The 14,842-nt window shown below is 37.7% G+C and overlaps 1 protein-coding gene across 10 annotated transcripts in view; it reads right to left on the bottom strand.

Moving 5' to 3' along the window:
* Nucleotides 1-605: 605 nt before the first annotated feature.
* Nucleotides 606-14,842, bottom strand: part of Mecom (MDS1 and EVI1 complex locus) — a 543,989-nt gene continuing 529,752 nt past the window's right edge. For 9 of the 10 annotated variants that reach the window (XM_076932227.1, XM_034500590.2, XM_076932233.1 and 6 more), the window contains 6 exons: nt 14,634-14,711; nt 12,165-12,334; nt 10,233-10,377; nt 6,584-6,820; nt 5,570-5,753; nt 606-2,162 (listed from right to left, as the gene is read on the bottom strand). In XM_076932227.1, the coding sequence (XP_076788342.1) occupies nt 2,028-2,162; nt 5,570-5,753; nt 6,584-6,820; nt 10,233-10,377; nt 12,165-12,334; nt 14,634-14,711 (949 nt within the window). In that variant the 3' untranslated portion in view covers nt 606-2,027. The remainder of the gene's footprint in view (nt 2,163-5,569; nt 5,754-6,583; nt 6,821-10,232; nt 10,378-12,164; nt 12,335-14,633; nt 14,712-14,842) is intronic. The other variant, XM_076932229.1, reaches the window with a different exon arrangement.

The following is a 14,842-nucleotide window of genomic DNA, read 5'->3' as shown; positions in this document are numbered from 1 at the left end:
TACCTGATGCCATCTTCTGATCCCATGGGGTACCAGAAATGTACAACACACACACACACACACATGTACTTACAAATATATTTTTTTAAAAAAATCTTAAAAAGAACCTAGGGGAAATGAATGGTGCTTCTGTGCTTCTGAATTCCAATAGCATCAATATTATTTTAAGGACAACCAAAGATGGGGAATATATTTTAGTGCTCCACTGCTTGTCCAACATGTGTAGTAAGTCCCTGGGTTTATACCTGGAACACATACACCAGCCAGAAAAAAAGCAAGAAACTCAAGGAAGCTCCCCTAACAAACATTGTTGCAGGCTGCTCTCCGTCCTGATTACAACGTGTGCTGCAGACATGGAGGAATGCCAAGCTGGGAAGCAGGGCCTACAGGTCTTGACTTTGCACCGTGAATAAAGTTCACCACAAGCGGCAGAACGCATTGCTGGCTATGATCTATCACTGTGTCATCTCAAAACCTTACAAACATGCTTATATTCCACAGATCTGCCAGGGCATCAGGGTCTTGAACACTGTATCTTTAGATCATTTGGATGCCAGAAGGGAAGTAAAATTGCATGAGGAAAAAAAAAGCAGCGCACAGGGGAGTCATTATTTTTCATCATTTTTGGAAGTCTTTATTTTTTTTTAGTTGCTCCTCCCACAGTAACGCACTGAAAGGCATAACAGTTTATATTGTACAAAGCATTGGAAGAAAGTACCTCAACTTGCCAATTATTTCCAAATGAGATTACAAACAAAAAGGAAAAACAAAATCTGGTTTCTCGATAAAGGACAAAATAACTGAATAATGTCTGTTATTTACTTCTCTCTTTTTAACATAAGGTCAGGAACACTTCATTTTACAAATAGGATTAACATGAACATAACATCATCGTACAAGCTTGCAGACAACCAGCATAAAATATCGGGTACAGTTCTTAATCAGAAGGATCATGCTTCCATGAAAGAAATTATAATCATTTATACAATTGAATCGATTTCAGTATTAGAAAAACTAAGTTGCACCTATTTGTATTTAGTTCTTTAAAAAGGAAAACAAACAACAACAACAAAAGAGGAAGGAATGTTAAGAAAAGCCAAACACTATTGGGCACTCCCATACACAGGTAGTGTCACCTTGGTCCTTGGAATTCAGAAAGGGGTGTGCCTCGGACATCATAAAATAGTGGCTGACGGGAACAGTGCTTTTTTTGATCAACAAACCATAGTTTGCCAACAAATAAATACATGATACACACAACACACACAAAAAAATTGAAACATTAAAAACAGTGACATGATTGTCTAAAATTAAGATGTCATTACAAGGATTTGGCAAACACTGCATTAGTGGTACAGCGGTACTGTTGATGAACAGGTTACGTCACCGACTTAACCTCTCTGAGCATGAACATCCATAGTTTACAATATACACATACCCTTTTGTCTCCCCTGCTTTGAAACAATGTACTTAAGAAAGCCAAAAGTAAAGGGGGTGACAAAAACTCCTGCTATCACTTCCTATAGTCATTGTGCATTTCTTCTGACTACTTCTGTCTTCAAAGGGTTAAATTACATAAAACTTTTAAAAGGAAAAAAAAAATTAAATCGGTAGTTAAAAGCCACTGTTCCCGATCAGATCAGGTGATCTTGTAGAATTTGATTTCTATGGAGTGTCCATCTATATCAATGCTGCCATTTCAACTGCTCCTCTCACCCACCCATGCCCTGCGGCAGGAGAATGAAGGGTGCCTTCCCCGTGAGGTTTTCTTTTGCCTCCAATCAATTTAGATTAATTGATCCTCCAGAAGTCAGCAGCTGCCTTGGCTGTGCAAAACAAAATATCGAGAATAAATAGCTTCCTTTTTCTCTCTCTTTCTTTACTTGTTCAGTTTAAGGTCACCAGACTTTAAATGCGTGACCCTTCAGGGTTATAAGGCATTCTGCTCAGCAGTCTTGTAAATAGTTCTGTATGAAAGAGCCATGCTACTGTTGGACTTGGTCCCACTCTGGTCAACCTTGACAATGTCATACATGGCTTATGGACTGGATGGCACTGGATTCTGCTGCAGCCCTTGCCATGTTGTGCCACACGTTGGAGGAACTGTGGGAGGTGGGATGGAGAGAATCCTTGTCGGACAGTGACAACATCATAGCATATGCCTGGAAATGAAAAGGAGAGATTTGGTGAGTGGCATTTGAACAAAAACAGTAGATCTAATTTAAATAAGATAACCCACAAATGTTAGATAGACAGGGGAGAGTGGATGGAAGCACAGTTCGTGAGCATATTTGGAAGTGGGGCTGTGTTCTTTTTATCAAAATGGCTAAAATCAGTGCTCACCTTAGCCAGACTTAGGTAGATGGTCTGACTCTTGTACCTTGTAGTAATCCAGACTTTTGAAGGTAAATGGCTGCTCCCAGATCCCTCACTAATACACAACTAGGGCTTATTTCTGCCCAACTTTCAATCTAGTGCCCTTTCTCAAGTTCTACTTTGTGCTTAAAATACCTACTGTAGACACCTGACACCCTTGAGAATAAGAGAGCCCAGGGAAGTTCCACCAAGAAAGTAAACAAAGCATGAGGACCCAACAACATCCAAGCAACCCTTCCTCATGACTCCATTGAGCAGACAGTGCACAGAAGTGCTCTGACAGGAGGGACACTTTCTTCCCTGTGATCATGCCAAGTTCTAAATAACTGTTCAGAGATTCTCTCACCACTGCCAAGTAAAATATTCAAATGAAGTGTTTGGTCTTGACTTGTGAGTGAACTTTTCACTGTTGATTTGCTATTGTGGGTCTCATCCATTGCTAAACTTGCTTGTCAAAGTGCTGTTGAAGTGGAATCATTAAACTCCTGCCAAAGACATTCCAGTGTCTGTAAACAAAGACAAATGCCTCTGTTGTTCAGCACAATTTCATCTCAGGGAGTCATGCTGAGACATGTGGCCAGCCTTGTGGTTTCTTCTCTCACCATGGCATTTGGTTAGATTAAGGGCTGATTTTGATTTGCTGGGTCATTGCTCTCAATGCACATATTTGGCTTTTTTTTTATTTTTGCATGTGTGTGTGTGTGTATGTATGTGTGTATGCACATGCACATGCCTGCACATGAGAGTTATATATACACATGAGCACCCGTGTTTATATAGAAACCAAAGGTCAGCATTGGATAGCATACATCAGGCACAGTGCAGCTTATGTTTTGAAACATGGTCTCATACTGGTCTGGAACTCTCATCAACTAGGTTAGCTGGCTGCCCTGTGAGCATTGGAGACCCTCCTCCCACCATATTTGGCTTTCTTTCCATGAGTTCTGAGATTCAAACTCATGTCCTTATTCTTGCATAGCAAGTATTTTAATGACTGAGCCACATTTGCATTTATATATGAGACTTGCCTCCTGAGTTTGCACAAAATTCTCAGTGTTTATTTAACTAATATTCCTTAACCATGAACTATATTGCCAGGTACTCTGTTAAATAGTTAAAGAATTAAGGACAGATAGTACAGACTACTGGTCCTTTGTGGCAACCTTGGGGAAGTCACTGTACCTCTTGAGTTTTAATTCCTTATACAAAGTTGAAACAACAAAAAAAATAACAGTACCATCTTCAATGGTTATAGAGAAAACGTGATACTCAGTTCAGTATGCCCCATGCAAATTGGTACCTATTAGGAAATTAGTTGTTTTGGGATATAATTTTCCTCAAGGAAATTCCCATGGCAAGATAAAGTCACTATTTTACTGAACAATGATTTTAGATTCAACAACTATATAAATTATAGAGTTAATATATAAATGCTTGAGAAAAGCACCAGAAAGCTATTTTTAAAAAATATGACGCAAAGTATGTGCTCTTTGGTAATCAGATGACAACTGAAAAATGGGGAATGAAGGTCCAGTTCCCCAGAACCAAGGAGACAACTTATAAACCAGAGAATGAATGAGTAAAGAAACTCTTGATCAATTTAGTTTACACAAATATTTAATAGAATATTCATGTATACACAGATGTGTATACTGAAGTAGAAAATATCAGCTAGGTCACACATGCTTGGATTTATTGTGATGCTAGTTGTTGCCATATCCAGGTAGGACCTCTGACCTCAAAATGAGGGTCCTTACAGACCCTTTGGCATTCTTTCATATTGGATAGTTTTGATAGCTGCTATTCTATCTTTTACAGTATTTGGGGGTGAAAGAACTAAAAGAAAGAAAGCTTGGCTCCTCTAGGAATCTCTGACAGCTAGGAAACGAGGAACTTATTGAAGTCGCCACTTCTCACAGATAGCTCTAAGTGGCTCTAGATTGGTTAATGTTAACATTAGAAACTAAGAAGTCATGTTTAGCCCATTGCATTAAAAAAAAGTGAAGAGAGATGACTTTCCCACCCTTCTCTTACAATGAGGAAATGGTGTTCATCCATAATTTACATGATCCTGCCAAGATGATATAAGCTGTAGAAACCCACTGTGTTCATGATGATTATCTGTATCCACTTTGGAAAGAATATTATTTTTTCTATTTCCAAATGTAATATCACATACTTTTATTGCATGTAAGGATTGCAAATGATTTATATTATCCTATTGCCATAATATGCCCCACATCTATAGTCAAATTGACACCACGATCAGCAATCACATCATCTTAGCATAGATTTTACTATATCACTGTTAAGGCCAACCCAAAACATCTCAAAGAGTAAGAACTTGTATCGAAGTGTACATGCTAATATGGCCCAATTATTATGAAATGTGATGTCATCTCCAAAATGTTCTAAGTGAACCACACAATTCAACAGTATGAAAAAAAAAAATACAAGTTACTTGTCCTTTTAAAACAGCCTGAATAAACGTTCAGTTAAGTGTAGATGTCATAAAGAAAATTACTGACTGACACCCTTTATCTTTTAACAAAAGAACTGGAGCTCTTTCATTGGTGTTTGTACATCCTTTGTTGAGATGATTTCCAGTTGCCATGAGCTGGACTTGGTCATGAGTTGGGGATAATTCACTCACTCAGTCAAAACTCACAGGCTTTATTTCCAGATCTGTCACTAAATTGGTGCAGATCTTTTTATTTCTGGCTTCAGTTTAACCCTAAACTCTGGAGTTCATTATCTGATGAATAATAAATGAACTAAACGTAAAAATTCACTAGATGTAGTAGAGAGAAAATAAGAGTTTCAGAACACAGGTATGCCAATAGAAGCTAAAGATATGAAATGGTCAGAAAACAATCCTAAACTAACGAGAGAATTTGAAAGTCAGTTTCGTGTACTCTCAAAACAGAAGGGAGAAAACCTAACAGTAGACTCATGGCAGGGTCAGCTTTGTCATGGACATCTCGGGGCAGAATGCAGTTTACATGTCCATGGTTTCATTGGTTAATTTTGGCATTGATCATCGGCAGAGCAAAACCAGGAACATCATCAACAAAGCATCCAAATCTGCTTGGCTTCTAAAATGCTGCAAGGTGACCATGTCTGTTTGTGTTCATCAAAGAAGTGCACGCTTGCATGCAGGGTCCCGTGATGTGGACTATGGCAAAGTCTGTACCTGTGATTTGGACTTTCTGTGTAACGGCTGTTTAAGCTCCTCTGGCACATAAGAAGAACTAAATGAGGACAGCTCAGCATCAGTGTATTGGTTCTCTTCCATTTCCCTCATTTTGAGGCTATCTGTGAAGTGCCTTATGTGATCTAGAGCAGAAAGGCCAGATTTATAGTCTTCCTCTTTATACCTAAAATGAACCAATGGGAAAGCACAGAAATTGGGTTTTCTTAGGCAGTTTTTTTTTTTTTGTCTCATCAAGTCATTTTCAATTTTATCTTAACAGCTGTCAAACTCCAGATTGCACTTGTTGTGTAAAGTAGCATGCAATAATGTTAGTTTAAAAATATTTACAAATACCACATATTCATATATATTTTCTTTAATATTTTATTGATTAAAGCCAAGCATATATCTGAAGTAAAATCAATGACATATTAACTCCACAATGGGTGGGAACAGAAGTCATACACTGAAAAACTTCTTTTAAAGTAAAGTCAGTTATAAAAATATTCAGTCAGGATACCTTATCATCACAGAAATATAATATTCCCTTCACTTTAACTATTGGTTGAGTCTTTCCAGTTAAAAATCTATCATCTGTAAAATTTATCTTAAAGGTCTTGAGTTATGACTGTAGTAAATTATTGCATGAACTCAGTCATGATGAAAAATCTATTTTCTTTGAACTTCATACATAGAATCTCAAAATTAAGTACTCATGTAATCTTCACACGTTCTTCCTGCTTTGGGGCCACCGGAGTTCCACAAATACTAATGTATTTACATGCTTGTGGATAGTGTTCCCTGCCTCCTTGTTTTCCTCTATGTAAAACGATGCACTGTGTGTGCCTTTCCTAGGTCAAATTGAACTTTCATGGTTTGTTACTTCACAAATTCCTCATAATCTAGCACATTCTTCCAGTAGTCGAGCAGAGAAGGAGCAAGAGGAATTCGCACAACAGTCCCCCCAAGCACGGTAAGACTATCACTTGGCCTGCCAAGTTGCAAGGCACTCACCTCACTGGGGATGCCTTACAACTCATCTCCAGGGCACCAGCTTCTTCATAGTCATCCTCTGGGATTTCCTCATCTAAATTAGTTACCCCCAGCTCCTTTCTGGGTTTTCCAGGAATATCATTGTCTTCATCCTCCTCATCCAACAACACCTCATCTTCTACTTCTTCATCATCCAATAAATCTGAATTTTGGCTGGTTGCCAAAGCCTTTTCATCCTTGAAATGACTGCCATTCATCCTTTCAAGAGCATAAAGAGTAAATGGATCAATTACTGGCTTGATTTTTAAACATGTAGTTAGTTCATCTCCCTAACAACGGTTTAACTATTCAACGCTTACAAAAGAAATTTATATTGTGTGTGCCTCATTGCAACCTTGGGAAAATAATGTAATTTCACAAAGGGGTGAACAAAGAAAAAAAGTAATTGGATGATTATTTGGACTGCAAATGCAGCCTCTGGCAGAACAGGAAAAACAACCCCAGTCTCTGATTTCTTATCACTGCTGATAAATGATATGGTACATGCAATATAAAAGCACATGAATGTTTTCTCTGCATAATGTACATAATTACCATTTAAGTACCCACCATTTAAAGTAATTGATTTCTGGAAAACATATATCCCTGAGCAATGATGACAGACAACAGCTTAAACACACATACACACACACACACACACACACACACACACACACACACACACACACACACTGAATCTAAGACTCTAAACACAATGTGAAAGGGTTGCCAAGGAGCAATGGCTATTCACTGCTCTTGGATGACAGTTATGATCTTCTCCTCTTGGACACAATACTCAAGCTTGGAGTTATTGGGAGCCCACTTATCTTGGCTTCTTCTAAATGATCTTAAATTGTCTAACAGGGAAAGAGTTCTTTGTTTTCCAAGAAAACACGGAGAGGGTAAAAGTCAAGTAAAAATTTAAATGAGCTAACAGCTTTTGAAACTGACTTAGCAGCCACAGCTAACAAAGCAAAGAGTCACTTTCAACTTAAAATGTCTCCATAACATTTCTGTTTACATTTGTAAGAATTGCAATAGGTGACTCAAGTGTAACTTACTGTGCAAATTTCATCTATGGAATTTATAGGCATGTATGAAGCTAGAATGATGATCAATATAAACAAAATTTGGATATGTTCTGTTCTAAGATTTTAAAATATAACATAATTATAAATGCTTTAAAAGAGGGAGGTGCCTTTGAAACATAATGACAGGGAAGGTGATCAGGTTCAGAAAGTATGTAAAAATGTGACCCATCATAGACACCCATGCATCTAACCCCTAGAATCCCCAAAATCTTTTGTTCCTCTATCTAGTTACTATATTAGAAACACACAGTCTTCAGGTATTGTTGTAGACAGGGATGTTTCTGCATGATGTGAAATGATTTTTCAGTTCATGAAAGATCAAAAAGCACACATGACAATTCACACGTGAAAATATGTAGAACTTAATGTTTAGATTTCCCAGAATTAAATTGATACATGTAAGAAACAACCTTGGATATGACACAAGGGCAAAGTACATATGCATTTGACCAGAAACAGTAACATCATTATTGAACATTTTATACAACCTCTTAACCTTTTTTACCAAAAAGGATGACGAAAGCATATTTTTCACAGACATAAACTATTAGTTTTCAGATATACTGCCAACTTGCTAGCTTGAATGGATGGAAATTGTTTTTTTTTTTTTTAAAGTGAGAAAATGAAAGTAAAAGAACAAAAGAGTCCATGGATGAAAACCAAAAACAACAAAAGCCAGCACTATTAAGAAAACCTATTTGTTAATTATGCTTTCAAATATGGCAATTTATTGGGATAAATTATTCATCAAAAGTAGCTTGATAGGTGCTGAGACTGGAAAAACCAAGTGAGTCAGCTCTCTACTTCTATGTTTAGACATGTTGAAGCCAGATGTTGCAGCTGTACAGCCTCAAAGTCACCGGTTCTGAGCTATCAAATTTGAATATACTTTTCAGAACCCAAATGGTGATTTTAATATTACTTATTTGCATTACCAAATCAGACTTTGAGGCATATATAATGCTTGTGACTAGCTCCATTTTGTACTGCCGAACAATGGCCCTGTCTTAATCACACACATGGAGAGAGGCAAGTGGAGGGAATAATAAATCCAACTAGGAGACACTGCAGTTCTTACAATTTCTTAGATGCCTAAAAGCAACTTCTTTCTCTTTTCTTTAGCTACAGTTACAAAAAAAAAAAGAACTAAAGTGTTTGCTTGTTTTGCTGTTATTTTGGTTAGAACATTTGTTATCTGAAGTGAACTTCCTTGAAACACAATCTAAAATGATTAGTCTTGACTTTTACCAGCATATGAAGTTAAGAATGACCCTTCTCTGTTTAGAAGTCATGGAGTATTCATCAATTAAGTTCATGCTATTTAAAATATTCCTACTTGGTAGGCTATGGTCACAGAAGCATAGTCTTTCAATGTCAGATATTTAGTTATAACTTAATGATAAAGAAAGTTATACATAAGAAAAGTTTGGACAAAAATACCATATCATTAACTTCATATACACAGTCAAGTGCAGATGAATGAGCAATTATCAACAGCATTGGCTTCTCCTCTATCAACGTGCTCGATCTGGATGCTCATACTAGAGCAAGCACAGCTATGCCCACAAAACTAGTACATCTGCCTGTTTGAGAGTAATAATAAATAAGAAGAACACAGGGAAAATTGGATATTAATTGAAAACGTTCTCAAATAGCTTTTGGGCAAAACATATTGGACTAATGAATGTGTAGTTCATAAACAAATTTACCAATACATAAAAAGAGAGCGAGGCAAGATGGAGACACATAAAGAAATGTGTCATGGGTTATCTGTTAATACAATATGATATATATAGTAAAAGCCAACAACGACCAGTGGTTCAGTTGAATCCTAATTATGAGTTACCTTCTGGTGTTTAAATATTTTTGTTAAAATAATTTGTTTAGCTGCCAAGGTAAGCAGAACTGCCAGGTAGTGAAAAGGGCTGCAAAACAAATAGCCCAGGTCACAATTCATCCATTATTTACATGACCTTGGCAAGTTATTAACCTTGGATGTCCCCAATCCTTTGCTGATAACATTGCAGTCACTTTCAGAAGGTCATTGTAAAAGTTAAATTAACTAATATGGAGCTAAAAAGATGGCTGAGCATTTAAAGCACTGGCTGTCTAATCAAGATGACAAAGGTTGGGGTTCCCCAAATCCACATAAATGCTGGGTGGACATGGGGGCCCAGAAAACAGAGACTAAGGATTCTGGGAACAAGCTGACTAGCAAAACCAGCAATTATCAGTGAGCTCTAGGTTTGAGTGAGAGACCTTGCCTCAATGAAGAAGGTGGAAAAATGATTGGGGAAGATGCCTAATTTTAATCTCAGGCTTCCAAAGCATACGCATGTACATGGAAACCCATATACATGTAAACATATACACAGGTACACCACACATACATGATAAAGAAAAAATAATTAGCTAGTATGTGGAACATATTACACAACCATTAACAATGCCCTCAAAAAAGCACCAGCCACCAGCATCAGCAATAACTGTAGTCCCAGGCACATGAGTACAGAAATGTCTGCAAGAACTGCTTGACTTACCTCTCCTCCATGTTCCGAGGAGACTGGCTACCATGGTTGCTATTCCCGATGAAATTGCGGATCTCTGTAAAGTAAGCATCTTCTTTGTCATCCAGAATTGCACCTGTGCTTTCTAGTTCTGAATGAGGCGAAGATGTTGCTGTACCTGAGTGGGAGAGGTAGCCTTTGTGAGAAAATGGCTGCTAACCACTGCTGATAGCAACTTGTTTTGAACTTCACTCCTTATGAGCTGAGCAGTATCATGTCCTAAAATGTGCTCTTTTCAATTCGAGGGAGGACTAGCAACTGTAACTCTTATGCTCATAAGAGAGCCTCTTGAGAGTGTTCGGAGACTCTGAGACCAAGAATTACAAGCTGCCAAGGCAGCCGTTTCTCTTACTCTCTTGTTCTTATCTTTTGGAGAACTGGAGTGTTTTCATTTGTATAAGAAGATAGGATAAGATATTATAAAAATCTTATATACCAATTCTGTGGTCACATACCACACTCAGTACTGGTTGTAATCAGCACAGGTCTGCTGTTGCTGTGCTTAAAGTGTGTGAGAAAGTGAAGGGCTGAAACCACTTCTCACATTTGATACTGTGTTTTGTTAAGAGAAGCTGGGAGTAGATTCAGAAACAGCTCAGAGGCTGGCACAGCATGAAGAAGCCAATAATGGATCTGCCTTTTATAGGATGTTCTCCATCTTCCATGCAAAAAATAAAGTCATGATACCTGTGTCACGGAGCTGTTCTATGGGTTTACATAAACTCATACCATTGTAAATACTTCATGTATTACCATGTCTTGTGCAAACACATGCTTTATACTGCTTATGTATCCCTGCAATGTACCTACAATTTAATCGCTTATTATTACCATCCGCATGACAATGGGAAGTTAGTACTTTCCCTCATCTTAAAGAAATTATCTGGTTAAAAAAAAATCAAAACCAAGAATTCAACATTGGGAAGTTTTTTGTTTGTTTGGTTGGTTGGTTTTGTTTTGTTTTTTTTTTTGGTTTGGTTTGGTTTTCATTGTATTACACTTCAGTCAAACAGTTTAAACTAGGATTGGGTTTCTGTCTTTGAGGGAGAGAAATAGTATTTATTTATTATTGTTACTATTCAAGATCGTGCACAATGTCGCTTACAGCTGAAAAGAATCAACACAACAATTTATTCAAGAAAAATGATTTGGCTCTACAAATCTGTTTCTTTTTCCTTCTCCGAATCCTCCTCTCCTGAACTCGGGATTCCCTCACCATCCTCCCGACCCAGTTCCTTGACTCTTAAAGAACTGCAGGTTGTCTATGTACTTCTACGCCAGCAGTCAAATGCTGGCTCCGGGTTGCTTATCTGACTTCAGAAGCAAAGGTCTAGAGTCTCTGCTGTTAATCACATTCAGTAAGTTTGACACCAAGGAAGGCTGGGGACAGCAGAGGAGTTGCTGGTTACTTAATGGGAGATAAGGTTGTGGGACAAAAATGGAAGACATGCTTATTTTTTGCATTTCTCTGTGATTGTGTTTACTTCTTATCCCTAGTCTTGTAAAAAAAAAATTATCCCAGAGACCATAATTTCTAGGTTAATATTCAGGGATTTTGCCACCCTTAGAATACATATTCTGTGAATAGATGGAAAGAGAATTCTTTACAATTTAGGAAATTCCGACTCATGTATCTGAGAAGACTCTAGGTCATGTCTGTCTTTGCTTGAGATTGCCTGTTGAGATAAACCCAGCTGGATGGAAATAAAACCTAAACAAGACCATAGAGTTTCACAGTCATGTTCATGAGTGGCTGCCTTATTCATGTGTTTCAAAACCCCAAGGGAAATGTACTATGAATTTCCAGAGGAATATCAGATTTTAGTGTCAAAATGGAATGGAAGACGAAATTACACAATTCAAAACATAAGTCATCTTTTCCTCACAGCAGCACTGAGGACCCACCAGACATGTTCCCGTTCTCGTGTTTCTTCAGGTGTCTGTCAAGATTGGTTTGTTGACCAAAACATCTGTCACATAAGTGACACTTAAATGGCTTCTCCTTGTTGTGGATGTTGCGCACATGTCGCTGCAGGTTGGAGGAAATGCTGAATGATCTATCACAGTATTTGCATCTGGAAAGTAAATACAGACACAGTATTGCAAACACAAGGCTTGTAGACAGAAAAGCCAAAATAACACTTCGCATAGGAATAGTAATTTATACAGGAAGACTGCAATTCCAGGAGACTTGTATCCCAATGTATCAGCTTGTATTTAAGTGATAGCTCAAATCAACCTTGTGTTTCAAGAATTCTTAAGGACTAAAACAGATGTAGATATTCACAGTCAACCATTAGAAAGAGTTCAGGGACACTTATAGAAGAGATGGAGGAAGGATTGAAGGCCCTGAAGGGGATGGAAACCACACATGAAGATCAACAGAGTCAACTAACCTGGACCCCTGAGAGCTCTCAGAGTCTGAACCACCAAGCAAAGAACATAACACAGACTGGAATAAGGCCCTGGACATGCTTGTAGCAGACAGGCAGCTTAGTCTTTCTGGTTGCCTTGTCTGGCCTCAGTGGGAGAGGATGTGCCTACTCTGGCAGACATTTGCTACACCAGGGTGAGAGGATATCCATGGGGGCCTTATCCTCTCAGAGGAGAAGGGGAGGATGGAGGGAGGGACTCTGTGAGGGAGGGGAGGATGGAGGGAGGGACTCTGTGAGGGAGGGACCAGGGGGGAGCAGCAATAGCATTTGGGATGTAAATAAATAATAAATAATAAAAGGATGCATAAATTATCTAATGTTAGCCTTCATGACAACCAAAAAACAAACAAACAAACAAACAAACTTTAAAATCTGATATGAGGTAAAAGCCCAAAATAGAAAGTCCATCCTAGGAACTGAATGTCATAGAACACAGTCACCACCTCAAGATCGGATTTCTTATTTTCCTCCATTTGTAAAATAGAAGAGGTAGATAAATCGTTTGAGATTTCCAGCCATGCAAATTCTAGTTTGTGTGTTTTAACCACATGTACAACAGCAATCTAGCCAAAGCTGAATATAACACTGCATTAAGTACAGAATGACCAGAGCATGATAGCTGCAGCCTGAAACAGAATTCAGCTGCAATGAATGTGAATGCAGAAACCTTTCCATTTAGGCAGAATTCCTGGGAGATGGAATATTCTGAAAGGGAGGTTACCAAACATTGCCTATTGTTCTATAGCATAGAGGTCTGTTTTGCCAAATTGATCTTGTCACCTATAAAGTGGAAGCGACATTTATTAATAGAAACCAAGGGACTTAAGAGAACACAAATTTCCTGAGCTTCTTTTAAACATCAATTATCTTTAAATGAGCATAGGCTTTCAATTTTTTCATTCTCTCCTTTTAAGATTTACATGTTTCATTAAATGTAAGTATAGGAGAGTAGATACATGCCCATGACTAAAGGTGACCATGGAACCTAGAGGCATCAAATCCTCCTGAAATAAAACTCCATGTATTGTGAACTGTTGTGTGGCATGCTTCTGAGCCATCTCTGTACCCCCTTTTATTTCACTATCATGGTTATAAACAATAACTTGGAAACAAGATAAATATGATTACTTTAGTGAAAAAATTAGTGTTCAGGCCAACATAATTACACTACTTATACATCCTTTAAAATTTTTTACAGACAATCAAACTATAAAATTGCTTAAGATAAATTCCACTCACTCTTGAGGAAATCCTAACTTGAATTTTAATACTGGGGGCAAAGTATTACACTTTAAATAATAACTGGCATTTTAAAACTAGCCATAACACTATTTTCACGGTATTGTAAGCAGTGATATTACAGTTACCTGGACCCTGTGTATAGTTTGGCTAATTTTAGCATTAACAAAACAGTTCTATCTATTGATAGCACTGGCCCTTTTCCTAGAATATTCTATCTGTTGAATCTCTAAATCTAAACACCTTTTCTTCTTCTGAGGTTTAAGATGTTTGTTTTTTAAACCCCCTGTTGAGATCTGTGGATGATGACTTAATTGTACGAAGAAAGCAGATATATTTAGATGGTTAACTCCTAGCAGAGACTGGAGGCTTGAATGACAGCAACTTAAGTGTTATGAGTTTTATAAACTAAAATGATCCTGACTGTTGAGAAGACAGAGAACTAAAGCAAAAAGGATTTTTAAAGGTAGCTAACATCTTCTAAACACATATATGCTATTAAAGACAATACTGGATCCTGCAAACTGAAAACTAAGAAGCCTTATTTGATGAAGAAAAGACATTCCTACGCTAGCAGATATATTCAAATTTTAGTATATATTCAAATATGCAGCAAACTAGTTCTTATTACATTGGGACCTAGTGAACATTGACAATTACAGTGTTTATCAAGATATTTTTAGAAAAACCATTGTCAAACCTGTAAGGTTGCTCTCCTGTGTGGGTTCTCAGGTGGCGTGTTAGGTTCGCAGACCTTGGAAAAATCTTGCCACAGTACCTTTGAAGGAGAGATATTCACAGGAGCAGGTCAGCACAATTGACGGTTCCAGTGCAGCAAAAGGGGGTCATATGCTTATTCTTGACTGAATTAATTCTGCATGCAACACATGTCTCTAACATTTACAATTC

Source organism: Arvicanthis niloticus, chromosome 4 (genome assembly GCF_011762505.2).
Source record: "Arvicanthis niloticus isolate mArvNil1 chromosome 4, mArvNil1.pat.X, whole genome shotgun sequence".
In the NCBI taxonomy this organism is placed as follows: domain Eukaryota; kingdom Metazoa; phylum Chordata; class Mammalia; order Rodentia; family Muridae; genus Arvicanthis; species Arvicanthis niloticus.
Note: the sequence above shows the minus strand (reverse complement) of the source record. Positions and strands in the feature narration are given on the sequence as shown.